Source organism: Pseudochaenichthys georgianus, chromosome 8 (genome assembly GCF_902827115.2).
Source record: "Pseudochaenichthys georgianus chromosome 8, fPseGeo1.2, whole genome shotgun sequence".
Taxonomy (NCBI): Eukaryota; Metazoa; Chordata; class Actinopteri; order Perciformes; family Channichthyidae; genus Pseudochaenichthys; species Pseudochaenichthys georgianus.
The window spans coordinates 4,544,798-4,562,842 of record NC_047510.2 but is presented as its reverse complement, the minus strand read 5'-3'; the positions used below and the strand labels follow the sequence as shown (position 1 = coordinate 4,562,842).

At 40.8% G+C, this 18,045-nt stretch overlaps 1 protein-coding gene across 4 annotated transcripts in view; it reads right to left on the bottom strand.

The window, feature by feature from the left end:
• Nucleotides 1-18,045, bottom strand: part of carm1 (coactivator-associated arginine methyltransferase 1) — a 42,699-nt gene that overhangs the window by 11,283 nt on the left and 13,371 nt on the right. For all 4 annotated transcript variants that reach the window (XM_034088965.2, XM_034088963.2, XM_034088964.2 and 1 more), the window contains exons 2-11: nt 13,542-13,664; nt 9,631-9,737; nt 7,688-7,792; nt 5,479-5,589; nt 5,197-5,374; nt 2,832-2,922; nt 2,171-2,252; nt 1,997-2,082; nt 1,825-1,914; nt 1,612-1,749 (exon numbers count right to left, since the gene is read on the bottom strand). In XM_034088965.2, coding sequence (XP_033944856.1) covers nt 1,612-1,749; nt 1,825-1,914; nt 1,997-2,082; nt 2,171-2,252; nt 2,832-2,922; nt 5,197-5,374; nt 5,479-5,589; nt 7,688-7,792; nt 9,631-9,737; nt 13,542-13,664 — 1,111 coding nt within the window. The remainder of the gene's footprint in view (nt 1-1,611; nt 1,750-1,824; nt 1,915-1,996; nt 2,083-2,170; nt 2,253-2,831; nt 2,923-5,196; nt 5,375-5,478; nt 5,590-7,687; nt 7,793-9,630; nt 9,738-13,541; nt 13,665-18,045) is intronic.

The following is an 18,045-nucleotide window of genomic DNA, read 5'->3' as shown; positions in this document are numbered from 1 at the left end:
TCCCCAGCTGACCCAGAAAGCGACGCAGCTTCTGGTCCAGGCTCTCGTCACCTCACGCCTAGACTACTGCCACTCCCTCCTGGCTGGTCTACCTGCATGTGCCATCCGACCTCTGCAGCTCATCCAGAATGCAGCGGCTCGTCTGGTCTTCAACCTTCCTACATTTTCCCACACCACGCCGCTCCTCCGCTCCCTCCACTGGCTTCCGGTAACTGCTAGAATCCACTTCAAGACAATGGTACTTGTGTACCATGCTGCGAATGGATCTGGCCCTTCCTACATCCAGGACATGGTTAAACCGTACACCCCAGCTCGTGCACTTCGCTCTGCATCAGCCAAACGACTCGCTGCACCCTCGCTGCGAGGGGGACCCAAGTTCCCATCAGCAGAAACACGTGAGTTTGCTATCCTGGCTCCAAGATGGTGGAATGAGCTCCCCATTGACATCAGGACGGCAGATAGCTTACACACCTTCCGGCGCAGACTGAAAACTCATCTCTTTCGACTCCACCTCGAGCGATAGAATTACTAACAAAGAACTGCTAACAGAGCACTTATATACTAATAAAGGACTGGCTTACCTAAAGCCAGTTGAGTAGCACTTGAAATGTTTGGCTCTATGAAACCTGATGTACTTATATGATTCTGTTTTCTTCAAGGTTGTGTCTTCCTGGTCGAATGTACTTATTGTAAGTCGCTTTGGATAAAAGCGTCAGCTAAATGCAATGTAATGTTTGGGATGACCTAATTAAAATACCATCCGCCGTCCTCTTTGAGAAACATACACAACGCAGACAGACACCGGTCACACGTGCGACAAAAGTATCAGATAGGATTCAATTGACTTTTGATTGTCTATAATCAACTATAAAAAAATATCTGTGTTTTAAGACTACGTTTATATATGTACTTATTTTTACGGTTTGCATATGAGGTGGTCCGCGAAAATCCTTGATAATAAATAGTGGTCCGCATAAACAAAAAGTTTGAGAACCCCTGCCCTAGAGGAGGTTAGGTCCCGTCCCCCCCATTTAAATCTTGTCCACATGGATAGGAAACTAAATGCATTTGCACACATCTTGTGTCCATATCTTTCTGTTTTGGTGGTCATGCCACACCGTGCACGTGCATGCATGCGCGAGTTATGGTAAGATATCTGGATTAAGAGGTTGCTTTTTCTTTGCACAGCATGAAAGAAAGGCCGAATGAATGGGCTGTGATTTTAGTTTTTTTAAGCAGAGGTCAATCATTTGTACGGCCCTCGAGGATGTTGGAAAAATTGAAATGGCCCTTGAGAGGAAAAAGGTTCCCCACCCCTGCCTTAGATGAAACTAACTTCATTATTTATTTTGTGAATTACACTTGGATTTAAAACATGCTAATTTAGATAATGAGTTTGGTTTAGGTCTCTCTTTGCTGACAATAAATGCGCGCTGTGAGGCAGGATATGACATGCAGGACAAAAACACCACGACACTCATCAATGCAATGATTCAGATAACTTTGAATGATTTGTTTGGTTAGCTCTTTTTCTATATGTGAGTACTTTGAGAGATTATTTACAGGCCATATGGACCAACATGCTAGAGAGCATAGCGTTTAGCATTGTACCTCTTGTTGGCCATCAGCACGGCGGTGCCGGACAGCGTGTCTCCGGCCTTGGTGAAGAGGGGGGACTGCAGCAGACAGCGCACCTGGTACCAGTGGGTGAGGGGCTCTGTGGGGGCCGTGGACAGCCAAACCGTCATCCTGCACAAACATGAGGGCAGGTCAGTGAGGGGAATTATTCAACACACATGCAGCATGAGTGGAACTGTGACTTACGATGAGCCCACAAACGCAACGTCAAACCAGAAGGCCAGACCGTGCACCAGACCAGAGTGCATCATGTGGAACTTAAAGGGAATCTCTATCCTGAGAGCAGAGAGAGGCAGGTTAATGACACACCACACAAACACACACACATACAGTACACGTACAGAGTACAGACACACACCTGTAAAGATCCTCTTCTTTGGCCTCCAGGAAGTTGACTGTGTATTTGACTGACTTGGCCATCAGGATACGGATATCAAATGTGTCCTGTGGAGGAAACACAACAACTCCTGTTTCACACAACTGTGATATTGTGTAAAAACATCTGTGTGTGTGTGTGTGTTGGATTACGTACCACAATTGGCTGGCGGAAATACTCATCCACTGCTGCCGCCCGCAGGGCAGAGAGGTCTACACCGTGGAAGGAGGGCTGGTACCTGAAAGACACATCAGTTCGATCAGTATGGGACGTTTTCATTGGTGCTAACCCTAAGACAATGAAGGCTCGATTATGAAAAAAGCTTCTAACGTTTCAGCTAATCTGGCCGATTAAACCTCTGCTAAGGTTAAAAGGTGTGTCGGAGCTTTACATAGAAATTATGAGGTGACAAATCTTTATCTACTCATAATAATAGAGTGTTGCAGGAATGAGTGCTAAAAAGTGAGTGACCTTATTTCATGCGACCATGATGCATTTCATTTATAGGGAGTCCTTGAAATGCTAACTTCAAGGTCACCTTGACCTGTACCACTTGATGATGAAGGTGTACTTGTACAAAAAAGATATTCAAAAACAGTGTAAACATGACCACACAGCCAAATTCACTGAAAACACCAATGCAACGTATGGAACCTTTAAAACATTCACTGTCTTTAGGAGTTTAGGGTCAAATAAACTGCAGTGATCATTTGAAGCATCTTGACACTGTGCTCGACCATTAACTTAAAACACAAAAGACACTGATTTAAACTCAAACTGACGATTGTCCCTTAAACGGTGGCCGCCCCTTCCTCACCAGAAGTTGGCCTTGGTGAACTGCTCCATGTAGAGCTGCTCATCTGTGAAGGGGGCCAGGTGGACGTCACCGATAGTTGGGAACATTTTGCCTGAAACGCACAAACACAGAAAAACAATATTAATATACAGGCGACAATTTACAACAAACGCTGCTGCGCCTTCCACCCTCCATCTTAACATTTAAAGAGGCCCCATTATTATTATTATTATTATTATTGGGGTTTTACCTTTCCCGAAGTGTAGTTCTACATCGTTTCTCTCTGCCTGAAACGCCTCTACAGTGTTGTCAGGTAACACTAGCGCTTCTATTATATTGGCTAGCACTCCAACACATTGTACGTGATAGGCTAAGACAGTGGTTCCCAACCTTTTTCACTGAGGCCCCCCTTGGGTAATTGGAAATATTTTCGAGCCGATTTACGATTTACTTGTCCGAATACATTTTTCACTTGTCCAGAATGGACAAAAATCGGGACCACTGGAATCTTCTTCTTCGTCATCATATTTTACATTTTCCCACGGTTTTTACGACACCGCTAACGTAAGTGAGCGGTAAGATTTTACTGCATCACACATAGGGTTGGGTATCGTTTGGATTTTAACGATTCCGGTTCTGCTTTTCGATTCCGGTTATTTTTGGTTCTCGATTCCGGTTCTTTGAGAGGGTAAAAATAAGTCCCATGACAAACTGGGAGAAAAATATATTTATGAAAACATTAAGTCAAATCTGTATTCCTATTTACAAATCACTTCATACCGTTTAATTTCTTACGGTTATTAAATACAATTATATAAAAATAATCTCTGCATTGTTTAGTTAGTTCTAAGTGGTGCAGTTTGAGAATGTACAATTGGCCCAGTCTCCTGATGTTACACTGCAACCTGACTGTGAGACACAGTCCAACCACGCATGTCCAACACATAGGCCTAATAATAATAATAATAATAATAATACATTATATTTATAATAGCCTATAGGCTTAGCGCTTTTCTACAACTCAAAGACGCTTGCACACTTACACATGTCCTGCAATACACATGCTGCAGCTGCCCAGCTGCTCACCGTTTGTAAAAGTAAATAAATAGTATTTTCATTTCAATAATGTAGCTACTTTCTATACCCTGCTTCATAAACAATACTGACATCCCTGTGCTCCTCCGAGTCTGGGGGTCCGGGGATGTGAGGACAGCGCGAGGACACAGACAGGGAGGCTGCTTCACTTCATAAAGGAAATGGCGGTCAATATAGGAGCTAAAACGCTTAATAACCTTCATTACGTGTTAGAGAAAGAACATAGCGTCACTTGTCCGCCGGACAAGTCAATTGAAAGATCTACTCGTCCGATATTGTAAATAACACATCCCGGACGGTGGGACGTGTGCTTTTTCGCACACTGTAGTTACTTTACAGATGTGAAATATAATCAAGTCTTAAATCAGACTTTAGTTACACCTGGAGTCAATTCACAAGCTACCCTGCAGTATACTACTTTTACTTAAGTACTTGATCTGAGTACTTCTCCCACCTTACTTACTTATAGGAGCAACAGAACTCCGAGTTAAGGAAGTCGAAAACGGTGCATTTCTCCATATGAATATGATGCGTTTTGGCCAGCTGATGGGACAGATTGCTCTTGTTTCCGCGAATAGACTTATGGCAAACGAGCATTGTACACATCGAGCCTTGTAGATTGTCACTTTTGTTTGGGTCCCACACTTCCGTTTCGCTTCTCATGCACTGATTCGCTAAGCTGAACAGCCAATCAGAGTGATTTCTATGGCCGACAGCCTACCAATTCAACATGTCGAATCGGCGGCGGGTGTCGGCACGGCGGTGCAGGACACACCAATCTGAGTAGGGCAACACGACATCTATCGACGCCGAAAATCGGCTTGGTGTGTAAGGAGCTTTAGATGTCAAGGGAGATGTATGCCTCATCATACTTTGTTGATCTGGGCATGAAAGGCCACTTTCTTTTTAACTGCCGCTTGTGTTAAAAATGTGTCAATTTTACAAGCAAACAATGTTTGTTTGCAATTTCTTCCCAAGCTTCACGTGCCCTCCCTGCAATAGCGCTGCGCCCCCCAGGTTGGGAACCACTGTGCTAAGAGGTGTGGTAAGCAGTTGAGCAATCACAACAAAGCCGACCAGCTAACCAATCAGAGCAGACTGGGCTCTGGTTTCAGACAGAGGGTGAAAAGAGGTGCTGCAGCACAGGCAGTATGAGAAAAATAGAGCTTTTTGAACATTAAAGCATGGAGACATGTCACAGTAGAGACACTGAATACTAATATGAACTTAAAAGAATGAGCACGATATGTCCTTTTTAAAATGTTTTCCCATGAGCCCCAAACGTCCTCACCGTTGGGCTTGAGGAACTTCTTGGCGTGCAGGTAGCTCTCCAGCATGCGCTCATTGAACAACATGTAGCCCATGGGCTCTGAGATGATGATGTCCACCTGCTCCGGCAGCGTCACCTCCTCCACCTTCCCCGGGATGACGACCACCCGGTCCCCGAGGCGGTTACTGTTCACGAGCACCTGGAGGCACACCGCACATCAATGTTAAAGTAAAAATGTATCAGCGGAGTGATATGGTATCAGAACATATCAGTCTGATAATAGCATATTAAAAATGGATGGACCTCTGCGTGCTGTGCCATGGTGCTGGCCTCCACTGCGTACACCTTCCTGGCTCCAGCCTGGGCTGCAAAGAAAGAGAGGATCCCCGAGCCGCAGCCCACATCTAGCACCACCTGGAGGGAAGAGAGCGGGGTTTATTACAGGTCTGTGCAGCACCATCAATCTGTCAATAATTTTTAAAGTGTGTGCATATCTGAATAATAGCAAGGCTCAGCAAGTCCATGGCTTTAGGTTAATAACATGTTCATTTAAGTACATGTTTTAAGCTGAAGCTTTAATCCAAAGCGATTTACATACACTTCAATAACTCTCCCACACTGATAGATCTATAGAGTGGTGCAGGATTAAGTCTCAACCTGTTCAGCCCTGAGCCTGTTTTTCACGTCTCAGGCTCTGTATCTATATCTTCACTTCTAAAAAGGGGTAAATTAATAATCTTTTTTCTCAAAGCACTGATAAACCTGTAAGTTGGATGTAGAAAAGTATATCAATATAGAATTGTTTTATTTTAAAGTAAATTCAGATTGAACATAGTAAACAAATGTAAATGATTGTGTCTGTCCAAAAAGAAAACATTACTGATAGTGAAAACCACCCTTGAATGATGGGATCGGAGACTAAAAGCTTTAGGAATCCAAACTATAACATATAATAAGTACCCTGTGTCAAGATTGATGCAAAACAAGTGACATTTGACCTTTTTAGAGAGATTTAGAAAAAAGAACCCACTTCTGGGGTCATTTGGGTGCATTTTCCATATCTCTGGAACCCATCTGTCGATTTTGATGATTGACATCTCTTTTTAACCGTTAGAGCCAATAGAATCGAGGGGAAGTTCCTCAAATCCATTTAAACATTACTCATTGGTGAATAGAGTAGGGTTGCCAGAAACTGACCATGATCAAAATCCATTATTAAATACAGGCTACAGCTTGTATTAATAATAGCAGCATTGCAATAAATAAATTGTGCGTGTTGTGCATCGCGCATCTTCAAATGGATGCACTCAAAACGCATTGTTGAGGTTGAGCTGTGATAGACCAACGTCTTTTCGCAGAGCTTGCATTTAATTTCCTTTGGACTTGTAAGTTGTAAGTAGTTCCACGAGGAGGAACTATTTTTACCTGCCGCTTTGTTCATCTTTAGTCGCACGTGTGAGGGAGAGGGGGGGTGGGGGCGGGGGCGGTATGTAGCGTGCTGCAGCAGCAGTCTGCTCTGCACGCAGGCTTCCTCCAAGTTTACAGTAAAACAAACTGGTGGTGTGACCAATGGCCATTTACAATTATTAATACTATTACTATTATTAGCATTAGTCTATATTTTGGTTGAAACTAAGCCAGAAAAAAACAAAAAAAAACATAAATAATAATAAATATATATATAAAATCAAATCGATTTTAAAAAATAATATTCGATTATGGAGACTGTAACGAATATTCGAATAATCACTGGCATCCCTAGAATAGAGTGATGCGCAGCCAGAATGCCCAAAACCGGAAGCTGTCATACACTCTCGTAGCTATCACAATAGCTATATATGAAAACTCAGTTTTTGCCATAAATATGACAATGGATTATCAGTAATCATTTCAAAGTGACAGACACATTGGATTAACCTTGAGCCGCGTTTTTATCGTTTTAATGCCATTGAACACAACTTTTGATCAGAACAACAGCAAAGGTAAGACAATGTCCCATGTTTGCTCCGTAAAGCTACGTTGTGTGATGTCTGGGTTTGCTTCCCCTGCCGCAAGTTTTGATCGCTCAGTGATGATACTAATACCCCTAGAATCTGTGGAATCTCAGCTTGCTCGCTGATATCTTGTTTGTGCAGATCCGATAAGTAATTAGTAAGTTAAGCATTTATACCGTAAGTTCGGTGTTAAGTGCGGTAGCATTTTTTCGCTCAGGGCTCATTTAGACGCTTCTTGTGAGACTTATGTTTTGTTTCGGTAAAAAAATGTTTTTATCGTCAGTTCGCTAAGTTTCTTCCCGTTAAGTGGGTATGACACAATAGGTTTTTAAATGTTAAGAAGCCCTCCGACACAGTTTCGTGAAAAGAAAAACCGGCAGACCCCGAAGTTTGAAAAAAAACAAAAAAACTCATTAACTACCCCTTTTTCTATTTATCTGTAGAGCTACTGAATATTATGGCTGCAGTCTTATTTTTTGTAAGTGTAATTTATAAGCTATACAGCAGTTGAAGTATACCTTATCCTTGAAGTCCGTGTGGTTCTGGAGAATAGCCCGTTGGTAAGTCCCTGTCCGAACGTAGTCCTGCATCATGTTCTGTTGCTGAGAGAGGTAGCCATAAAACTGCAGAGACAAAAACATTAATGCATTTTTTATCTAAATAAATCAATATTGTGCTAGCAGCCTCAGGGAGGACAAACAAAACATATCCTCACATTTCAATAAGTTGAAAAAAGTCATAATGTATTGCAGTCAAAAGCCTAGGTTAACCCGGGTGTGGGACACAACGTGTCAGTGTTTATTGAATAAAGAATGCTCAGAGTGAGGCTTCATGGGACTGACATTACATACACATTTCTTCCTTCACAGATCTTACTTCTATCCCTCTGTAAATAACATGTCCTGTGTTCCCTTCTGAGCAGATCCTGTTTTAGTTTTATTATTAGATAAATATTTGCAAAGATATGTGTATAATATCTCAATATTGTCAGAAGTAAATTTATCCAAGTTTAGTGTAATCTTTTTTTATTTGATTGAGTTAAAAAGGAGTGGCGGGGTTAGACCTGGGCATTATGAATAGCCCTACACGTCTAAAAACTGCTGGTATGGAAAGAGATTTCAAAATATTGCCACCGTACAGCCACGAGACAAATTGGTGATCTTTGTGATATTGGTCTATATCAATAAAATGTATGCAGAGGTGGGAAAGGTACTCACATCTTGTATTTGAGTTAGGGCTGTCAGTCGATTAAAATATTTAATCGCATGATTGTCCATAGTTAATCGCGATTAATCGCAAATTAATCGCACATTATTTTTCTGTTCTAAATGTACCTTAGAGGAATATTTTTCAAGTTTGTAATACTCTTATCAATATATGAGTGGACAAATATGCTTTATGCTAATGTTTATTATCATTTGAACAATGACAAATATTCTCATGAATATTAAACACAACAACCTCTGAACATTACAAATATCCGCCTCAATTCAACCTGGAACCTCTCATACAATACAAATTGTGTGTGTGTGTGTGTGTGTGTGTGTGTGTGTGTGTGTGTGTGTGTGTGTGTGTGTGTGTGTGTGTGTGTGTGTGTGTGTGTGTGTGTGTGTGTGTGTGTGTGTGTGTGTGTGTGTGTGTGTGTGTGTGTGTGTGTGTGTGTGTGTGTGTGTGTGTGTGTGTGTGTGTGTGTGTGTGTGTGTGTGTGTGTGTGTGTGTGTGTGTGTTCGTTGGAGCTATGTGCAACTCAAGGCATATGCTCGAACGGGAGCTGCCTGGACGCTGCAATCATGAGTGTGCTGACTTCTCCTACAATGTCCCGCTGTCTGGCTTCCTGCATAAAGTCAAGTGCTCGGTGCAGTTGTGGCGAAATGTCGCTCCTGTTTTCATTTAAACAGCTCCTTATATCCGTTAGCGCAGCTAGCTAGCACCAGATGCTAACAACAACAATACACGTAAGGTCTCTCTCGCTCGCTCGGGCCACACAACACACACCCTCCCGGTCCTCCCGATGGCCAGTCGGTGCCTGCCGGTGAGCGTGGAAGTGTGGTCTGCCACAAGCAGGCAGCAGGAGCGGGGCTGTCAGCATCAGCTTGTAGATGGTATTTTAAACTCGATGCGCTCTGAAACTACGGGGCGGCCGAGGAAAAAATAATACACATGCGGTAATCGCGTTAAAATAATTAGTGGCGTTATTTTTTTTTTGGCGTTAACGCATTATTAACGCGTTAACTTGACAGCCCTAATCTCAACATTTTACTCAATTACAGTACTTGAGTAAATGTACTTAGTAACTTCCCACCTCTGAATTGTAAAGTCATTCAAACAGGTTCCAAAACCAACCTTTTAAAAATGAATGAATGCAATGAGCGTTGTGAAACTATAGATAGTCCTCTAAGAACAGAGTGAGTTCAGTGTCATGTCTGCAGTGTGATGTGTTCAGTGTTTGAGAGCCGCTCACCTGGAAGTACTGTACAGCAGAGGAGTCCTCTGTTCTGTCGCTGAAGACGGAGCGCTCATTGACGTGTCCGCGACTGTTCTTCAGCAGGTTATAAAATGACTGGAAGTCTAAACACACAAACAATTACAATTCATACTACATTACACCATCAGAAAAAGTTATGGTGAGTGTTTGGAATTATGAATTTAACTACGCCTAACAGTTTGTACGCTCGTGTGTCAAAGACGGTTAAACACATGCGTTATGTTTTTACATATTTATATTGTGTGTAAATAGTGTCTTTATTTTTTATTTGTTGTAACAGTCTTTAACCTGTTAAGCCCCAAGCCTGTTTTTCAGGTTTCAGGCTCGAAAATGACATTCCCAGAACAAATGACCATATCTTCCCTTCTAAAAGGGTTAAATGAATAATCTTTTTTCTCAAAGTAATGATAAACCTGTGAGTTGGATGTAGAAAAGTCAGAATCAATATAGATGTTTTTTATTTTAAAGAAAATTCAGATTGAACATGGTAAAAAACTGTTAATTTTAGTGTCCGTCCAAAAAATATGTTGTACCTATAGTGAAAACTAACCTTGGATGATGGGTTAGTAGACTAAAAGCTTTAGGAATCCAAAGTACAACATATAATAAGTACCCTGTATCAAGATTGATGCAAAACAAGTGATATTTGACCTTTTTAGACAGATTTAGCAAAAAAAACCTCTTCTGGGGCCATTTGGGTGGATTTTCCATATCTCTGGCCCCCCTTGCTCGTTTTTGACATGTGACATCTCTTTCTGACCGTTCGAGCCAATAGAATCGAAGGGAAATCGTCCCGCACACACTCATGTTAAAAAAAAAGTGCGTCTTTGCACATGCAATCTTTCTGCAGAGCGTAGGAATATCCCTGCTCTGATATTTGAAAACAGAATTGCAGTTGTATTGCTTATAGATCAGAACATTTCAAAGGGGACACAGTCACATTGGATATTAACCTATGGATTAACTACAGCATCGTTTTTATCGTTTTAATGCCATTGAAGACCAGTTTTGACCAGACAAAGACCAAGGTAAGCCATGTTAGCGTTTTAGGCTACCTAGCAACACATGTTTTGATGTACGTCTTTGTTGATAACGTCGCGAGTTTGTATCTTTCAGTGTTGAGGTGGGCACCGTGAGATTCTGTGTCTTCACGATAATAAACGATGGGTTGGATGTGCAGCTAGGATAAGTAATAAGGGAGCTAGGAGTGATTTTCGGTGCAGTAATAGGTTAGCATTTTTCGCTCTAGGCTAATTCAGAGGCTCACTGTTAGCGTTGTGTGTTTCTTTTGAAAAAAAAATGAAAAAGATCAGTTAAATTCGTTTTTTCTTGTTATATGGATATACAATATTCATAGTTTATTAGAATGTTAAGGTTCCTTAGACGTTGTTTGCTGCAAATGACGCGATTTCGGCCCCGGAACCGGGTCCGTGGGGCTTAAGAGGTTAAAATGGTTTTATAGGAGATGTTGTGCTATTTTGATTCCATAAGTTGTTTTCTTTCAGGCTTTTGGAAGGAAAATGTACAAAATACACATTTAAGTGTTTATTTATACTATAGTTTGTCTATTTGTGTCTGTAGGTTTCTCCTAAATTCACCAAAAGTTAGCATTCCAACTTAACATAAAGTACCGCGACAGCTGTTTGCACCATGTAATCAGAGGTATTGTTGGAAAGCACCGTCTCTCCTGCACAATCTCATCGGATCCAAATATGGTAATTTCCTTTGTATCAGCAACCAATCGTGAAAGTACAAAGGGGTCTCAACCAAAAAACGAAATCTCATTGGCTGGTGTCAATTTCTGACAACGTAATTCGTTCAGATGCGTCACGTGGTGTGCTAAAACACTTCTTGTCAATCTCAAAATGGCAAAAGCGAAGAAAAACGTTCACAGAGAAGACGACAACAATTGTCACTTGCACGAAGCAAGGTTATACAAAAAAGAAAAATGACCTTGACCATGAAATACCTTCACGGAGTGCGTCGATGCGCAAGCTGTCATCCAAAGAACAGGAGGGTTTAGCTAGCGCCACACAGCAATCAGGTCGTTTTCTCAAAATGAGTTTTTTCTCCTACTCTGAGTACGAAATTTCAACTTCAGTAGCACGTAGATACACCAAACCTTCCAGTTAAATTCCTAACGGTGCCCTTACAAATATAATCCATTTGTATTTGTAATCATCTCGCGACCCCCACTTTGGGAAACCCTGCTCTAAGAAGCGCGGCTGTTTCGGCTCCCAAACGGCTCTTCATGTTCATGTTACCCAGTTTACCACGGAGCCTCAGTTTCGCGGCTGCGAGGCTCCGGTGCTCGCAGTTCACGGGCGTGCTCCACTAGCACCACTCATCGCGTCCAAATCTTGCACGCCCGGTGTTGTCCTGTGGCAGGCACCGCCGATGTCGGGGAAACGATCCTTAATACTCCGAAAATAATCCCACCAGACTCCTTTGTCTCTCCATCAGAGGGATGTCCTTGTCCTTTTCGTTATTTCAAGCGATAAAAACTCTCGATCTTCTTATTAATATTTTTGGACGCCCTTGGCTCGAGTTCAGGGCGTTCCGAGCTGAATAGGGGCGTCAAATGACGGCAAGATGCCTCCCTGGCGGAAACGCTGCTTCTGATATACCGGAGGTAGAATAGTGCTGAAAATGGAAGGAGCTAGATGGACATTTAAATGAAAGTATAAAGTGGAATATTTAATGAGAAGATTACACTTCTTTAGGGTATTGCAATGAAGATCGCTGCTTTAATAATTAATTATTCCAATGTTGGGTAACAAGTTCCTCTAAACCGGAGCCCATGGAGTGGTGCAGGGTTATGTACTAATCCAGGAATTGAGTCAGCATTTTAGCACTTCCTGTTTCTCGTCTGGAAGTCAACTTTTTTTTATGAAGTGTTTTTGGTTAGAAGCCTGAAATGATACAATAACACAAGCTGAAGACATTTTAAATGTTTTGTTCTGTAACATAATTTGTGCTTATGCATAGTTCCGTAATATTGCTAGCATTATTCCTGAACCTTTGTACCATCGTTTTCTGATTATTTTGGTTGTTATATTTGGTTATTTCATTCAGTATTAAGAGCAAATATAAGAATAAGACCATACATAGAGAGGTGCAGGAACGAGTCCTAAACCTAGAAATGTGTTGGCATCTAAGCACTTCTGGGCTCCAACGTTGTAAAGTAAAGGTTTTGACTAAATTATTGGTTAGCAGCCTAAAATAAGATCTGTGGTTGGTTATACAAGGTTACGAGATGTTCTCATGTTTTGTTCTGCAACAGTAAAAAAAATCAGTAAGCACTCCACTGGTGAACGTCTGAAGTTTCTATGGGCCATAAAAACAGCTACTGTTAACAGGTGCCTAAATGAGACTACTAAACGTCATCAAACTGACTGCTAGCCGCCATTAGCTTAGCGATATTGACATGCAGTTGTGTGACCGCAATATAGGTTGTTTATCGCCTACACTTACTTTTGGTGATTGGATTTGTTCTTAAACTATTATTAAAGTGCTGTTTATATGTGGAGATTATCCTGCTGAACAAAATGTGTATCATAAACATGTATTTGTCAGAGATTATTTTCTGGAACATTGAAAAACCCAGAGGATAAATTCCATTGCTTTTTGTCGAGGGAGCCCTTGTGATGCTAACTTCCAAGTCGGCCTATAAAAAGACATCGTCACTGCACCGCTCTATAGAGGCTCTCGTACATCTCCCAGCCTTGTTGTGTTGGCCGTGTGTGTGTGTGTGTGTGTGTGTGTGTGTGTGTGTGTGTGTGTGTGTGTGTGTGTGTGTGTGTGTGTGTGTGTGTGTGTGTGTGTGTGTGTGTGTGTGTGTGTGTGTGTGTGTGTGTGTGTGTGTGTGTGTGTGTGTGTGTGTGTACCTGCAGGTGAGGAGAACTGCAGCAGGACGCTGTTGCAGCCCAGTGTGATGATGAAAGACTGCTTCCCAACACGGCTGCACTCAGTCTCCCTGGAAACCGAACACTTGAACACACTCTCCTCTCCTGAAACAAAAAAGTTAGGACAACATGAGACATGTGTGCAACACGGCTTCAACACGTGTATCCCTCCACCTCAAAGCCTCTGGACTCTGTATTATCACAGGTGATAAATGTCTTACTCACCAACGTATCTTACAAGAATCTGAAGTGTATTTATTCATTTTATTATCATTTACTACCTAGATAGCACTACTCTGTGCTCTCATTTTGAGATCAGAGGACATTTTAACATTAGATGAACCTCTTTTTCACTTTGAATTTGGAAGAAGTGGCTGCAAACACTGAGTGCCAAAAAATATGAGATTACATCCTCAAGTAAAAAGGCTGTACTTCTGTATTTGCATTCACACACGCAATTTTTTTTTAACATGGGTCTCAATGAAAAAGAGATGTTGATCTTAAGGCGAGAAACGGCAGGTAAAAACATCGTTTTTCATGGTCGATTTTGCGCTATTTTGATTCCATAACATGTTTTCTTTCAGGCTTTTGGAAGGAAAACGTACAAAATACACATTTAAGTGTTTATTTTACTATAGTTTGTCTATTTGCGTCTGTAGAATTCTCCTAAATTCACAAAAAGTTAGCATTCTAACGTAACATAAAGTACCGCGACAGCTGTTTGCACCATGTAGTCAGAAGTATCGTTGGAAAGCTCCGTCTCTCCTGCACAATCTCATCGGATCCAAATATTGTCATTTCCTTTGTATCAGCAACCAATCGTGAAAGCACAAAGGGGTCTTAAACCAAGAAACAAAATGTCATTGGCTGGTGTCAATGTCTGACACCGTGATTCGTTCAGATGCGTCACGTGGTGTGCTAAAACACTTCATGGTTAGCTTTCCGTTAGAAATCTATATCTCGGAATGGCAAAAGAACGGCGAAAAAAATTTTCACAGGGAAGACGAGAGCAATTGTCACTTGCACGAAGCAAGGTTATACAAAATATAAATGACCCCGAACATGAAATACCTTCACGGAGTGCGTCGATGCGCAAGCTATCATCCAAAGAACAGGAGGGTTTAGCTAGCGCCACACAGCAATCTTTAAAGGTCGTTTTCTCAAAATGAGTTTTTTTGAAATGTCCACTTCAGTAGCACGTAGATACACCAAACCTTCCAGTTATATTCCTATCAATATTATGAAGGCTTTTACAGAAGGGTTTGTTCATAAATCATTCATAGCCTGAATTATATAACATTTTATACCTAAAAACATGGTGAAAATGGATATTTTAGGGCTGTTGACAGTATTTTCTGATTTATGGAGTGATAAAAAGAGATATCCAAAATCCCTTCTGTAAAAGCCTTAGATACTAAAATGACTACAAAATGAAACAAGAATGTTGAACCTAGCTTTATCCAAAGTTCAGATTTCGGTTCCTTAAAATATGCACATATTTAATGAGATAATGGCTCATTTGCACATTTAAACATGCTATTTCAGAAAACTTGTAATACAAAGAACAATTGCCTTATTGTAAGTAGTTAACTGGATACATTTCTAGCTGATATCTTTAAGTTAAAAGAATGACCCTATTCATCTGGGGTGTCTCGCCTTAAATGTGACTACCGACCTATGAAGGATTTAATAAAACGATAAAGCTGCAGAAAATGCAATAAAGCATTGGTTTGCTGAAAGCTGCACTTTTAAAATCCGGGGTCTGGAGGTGACATTTGGTCATAATAACGAGCACTGAGGACGACAGCCAGAGAGTGTTTCTTCTTGCTGCAGGCACATGTTCGGCCTGACATTTCAATTTCAGATCGCACACAAGCTGCTCCTGTGTGGGAGAGTCTCTTCTTCCCCTGCCTGCTCACACTGTGGACCATTATCCACAAATGCTCAAAAATGTGTTTACCTTTTTTTTTAGATCTTGAAAAGTAACAGAGATACATTTTTACCTATTTAGACCCTCCAGAAAAACGCGGGCAAAAATCCTTGATTATGCGATCAAACATGCGGGGTTTTATGTGATTTTATGCGGTGAAATTGCGGGAAGTTGCAAAATATGCGGAAAGTTGCGAAATATGCAGGAAAAAAAAATCAATATTGGGCTGTCTTATTTATTTATTCTCTCTCACACACAACCTGCCACTAACGTTAAACCCCTTTACTATTCAATTAAACACATTCAATGTTTATTTATTGTAAAAGCAATTGGGCTATTTTAATCACACTCTCTCTCTCACTCACACTCACACACACACACACACACACACACACACACACACACACACACACTTCTCCGCCTCATTCTGTTTTCATTTACTCGCTCGTTATCTGACCAGCTTCAATCTTGTAGGCTACTCACTTCGTTTCTTGTAGCCCTCAAAAGGGTTTTGGAGGCCGATGCCTCGGTGAACGTGAGTTGTTTGGCTTTCTTGTCCGCAGCAGCAGAAAGCATTTTCGAATCTTTGAATGAATCATAGTGGGTCGTCACCGTGGATTTTCTCTTATGCTCCAACACACAGTTGCACGGGGTGCAGAATAGTTTCCCCCCCACTTTCATGCAAGACATCGGGGTACTGCTTTGCCCGGTCTTTAGCAGATATGTTCGTCGGTAAATGAGATGGATTAGATTTTTTCATCTTGGTGAAGAGAAACTCTCGTGTGAGCTCCACACGTTCACTCTACGGTGTTGTTTACCTTCTGTGATGCGCGAGCTGATGACGTCGCGCATCATCATCACTTCACGTCAAGATTAGTTAACTTTTTTTTTCAACTTTGTGTTGAAAAATGCGGGGATTATGCAGCCTTTTGATAAATATGCGGCTTTTTAAAAATCTGCGCCATTTTGCTGATTATGCGGGAAATTCTGCGATCGCAGAATCGCGTTTTTCTGGAGGGTCTACCTAATAGACTTTGGTAGTATTTTTTATAGTATGTCCTGTGAAATAAAAATCTATCCCAGACGTACTGATGATATCAGTGTTCATTGTTACATGAAGATCCAACTCAATGTCTACGCAAGACGTTATAGACAAAAGTAAATACAGGGTTCATACACTTTTTCACCAATGATTTTCAGTGACTTCTCCATGACCTTTACCTAATTTTTCATGACCAAAGAAATTACTCAACGGTACCACTGAAAATGGTTTATTTTAACATGGAACAGGAAAATAAGGTCTGCATATCAAACATGTTGTGCCTATCTAAAACAAATCAAATAGCTTACTAGCTTCTACACGCTAAAGCAACTTAAAATCTCTCACCAGCAAAACACCTCGTCAGTTAAATGCCATTTTACGTTTCATTACTATACGATACAGTATTTATTATCATTATAGTATTACTATTTTGGCAATTAGATAAATATAAATTATATTTGATGCAACTTTGGTTACATTTCCATGACTTTTCCCAAACTTTGGGGAAATATTGTCTTCCATAACTTTTCCAGGTCCTGGAATTAGCATTTTGAATTTCCATGACTGTTCCAGGTTTTTAATGACCGTAAGAACTAGGGCTGTCCCGAATACCATTTTTCGGGCTCCGGGTATTCGGTAGTAATCAACAGCGAATATTCGGCCCGCAGCGAACCGCTTCAACACGTGTATTTCGGTGTATTCACGGCATTCATTTTGTTATTCTACAGTATTGTTGTTTTATAGTTATTTATTAATGTAACCCAAATTTGTGTTCTTTGAAATTGAAAAGGATATCGCATTGTGTTTGTTACTTTCGTTGCAGTTGTATGTCTTAAGTGTAATTTGGCTTGGCTTCCTATTTATGGACATGCTTTTATTTTGAAGGAGAGTTAGTGCAATTGACAGGAAGTAGTTGTTGCTATGGAAACAACGTAACAGAGATTAACGGAGAGAAAAGTAATATCTACATATAAAGACGGAGAAAGTAAACGGTAACGTTTATGGTTAAGTGTTAGCACCCCCCGAAGAGGCACAAGCTCTTACGTTGATATTGGAGATTTCAATAAATTCAATTTGGAAAAAACACGGAAAAACAAACAAAACGAATATCCGAATAATGAAATTGAAACCCGAATAATACTCCAACGAACGGATATTCGGTACAGCCCTAGTAAGAACCCTGTAAATACAATATATCAATTTCGATGTTTTCGACATAGTAATATCATAACTGTATTTTCTTCCTATTTTTAAAAGCTGCATTGCAGGGATTTGATTTAATTTGCAAAAAGACTTTTCTTACGGCTCTCTTTTTTTTTGCTGTAGTTACTGAACTAATCCACATAAATGATGTTTTTTTATTTATTTTGTATTAACGTATTGTGTAAATATATTGTTAAAGAACCAATGGTCAACCCTATAATATTGTCACCACATGAATATTGACATTTAGTTTTGGTATACTATTTCTTCATTCCGCCCAGCCCTGATATGTTTTATTGCCAAAAAACCTG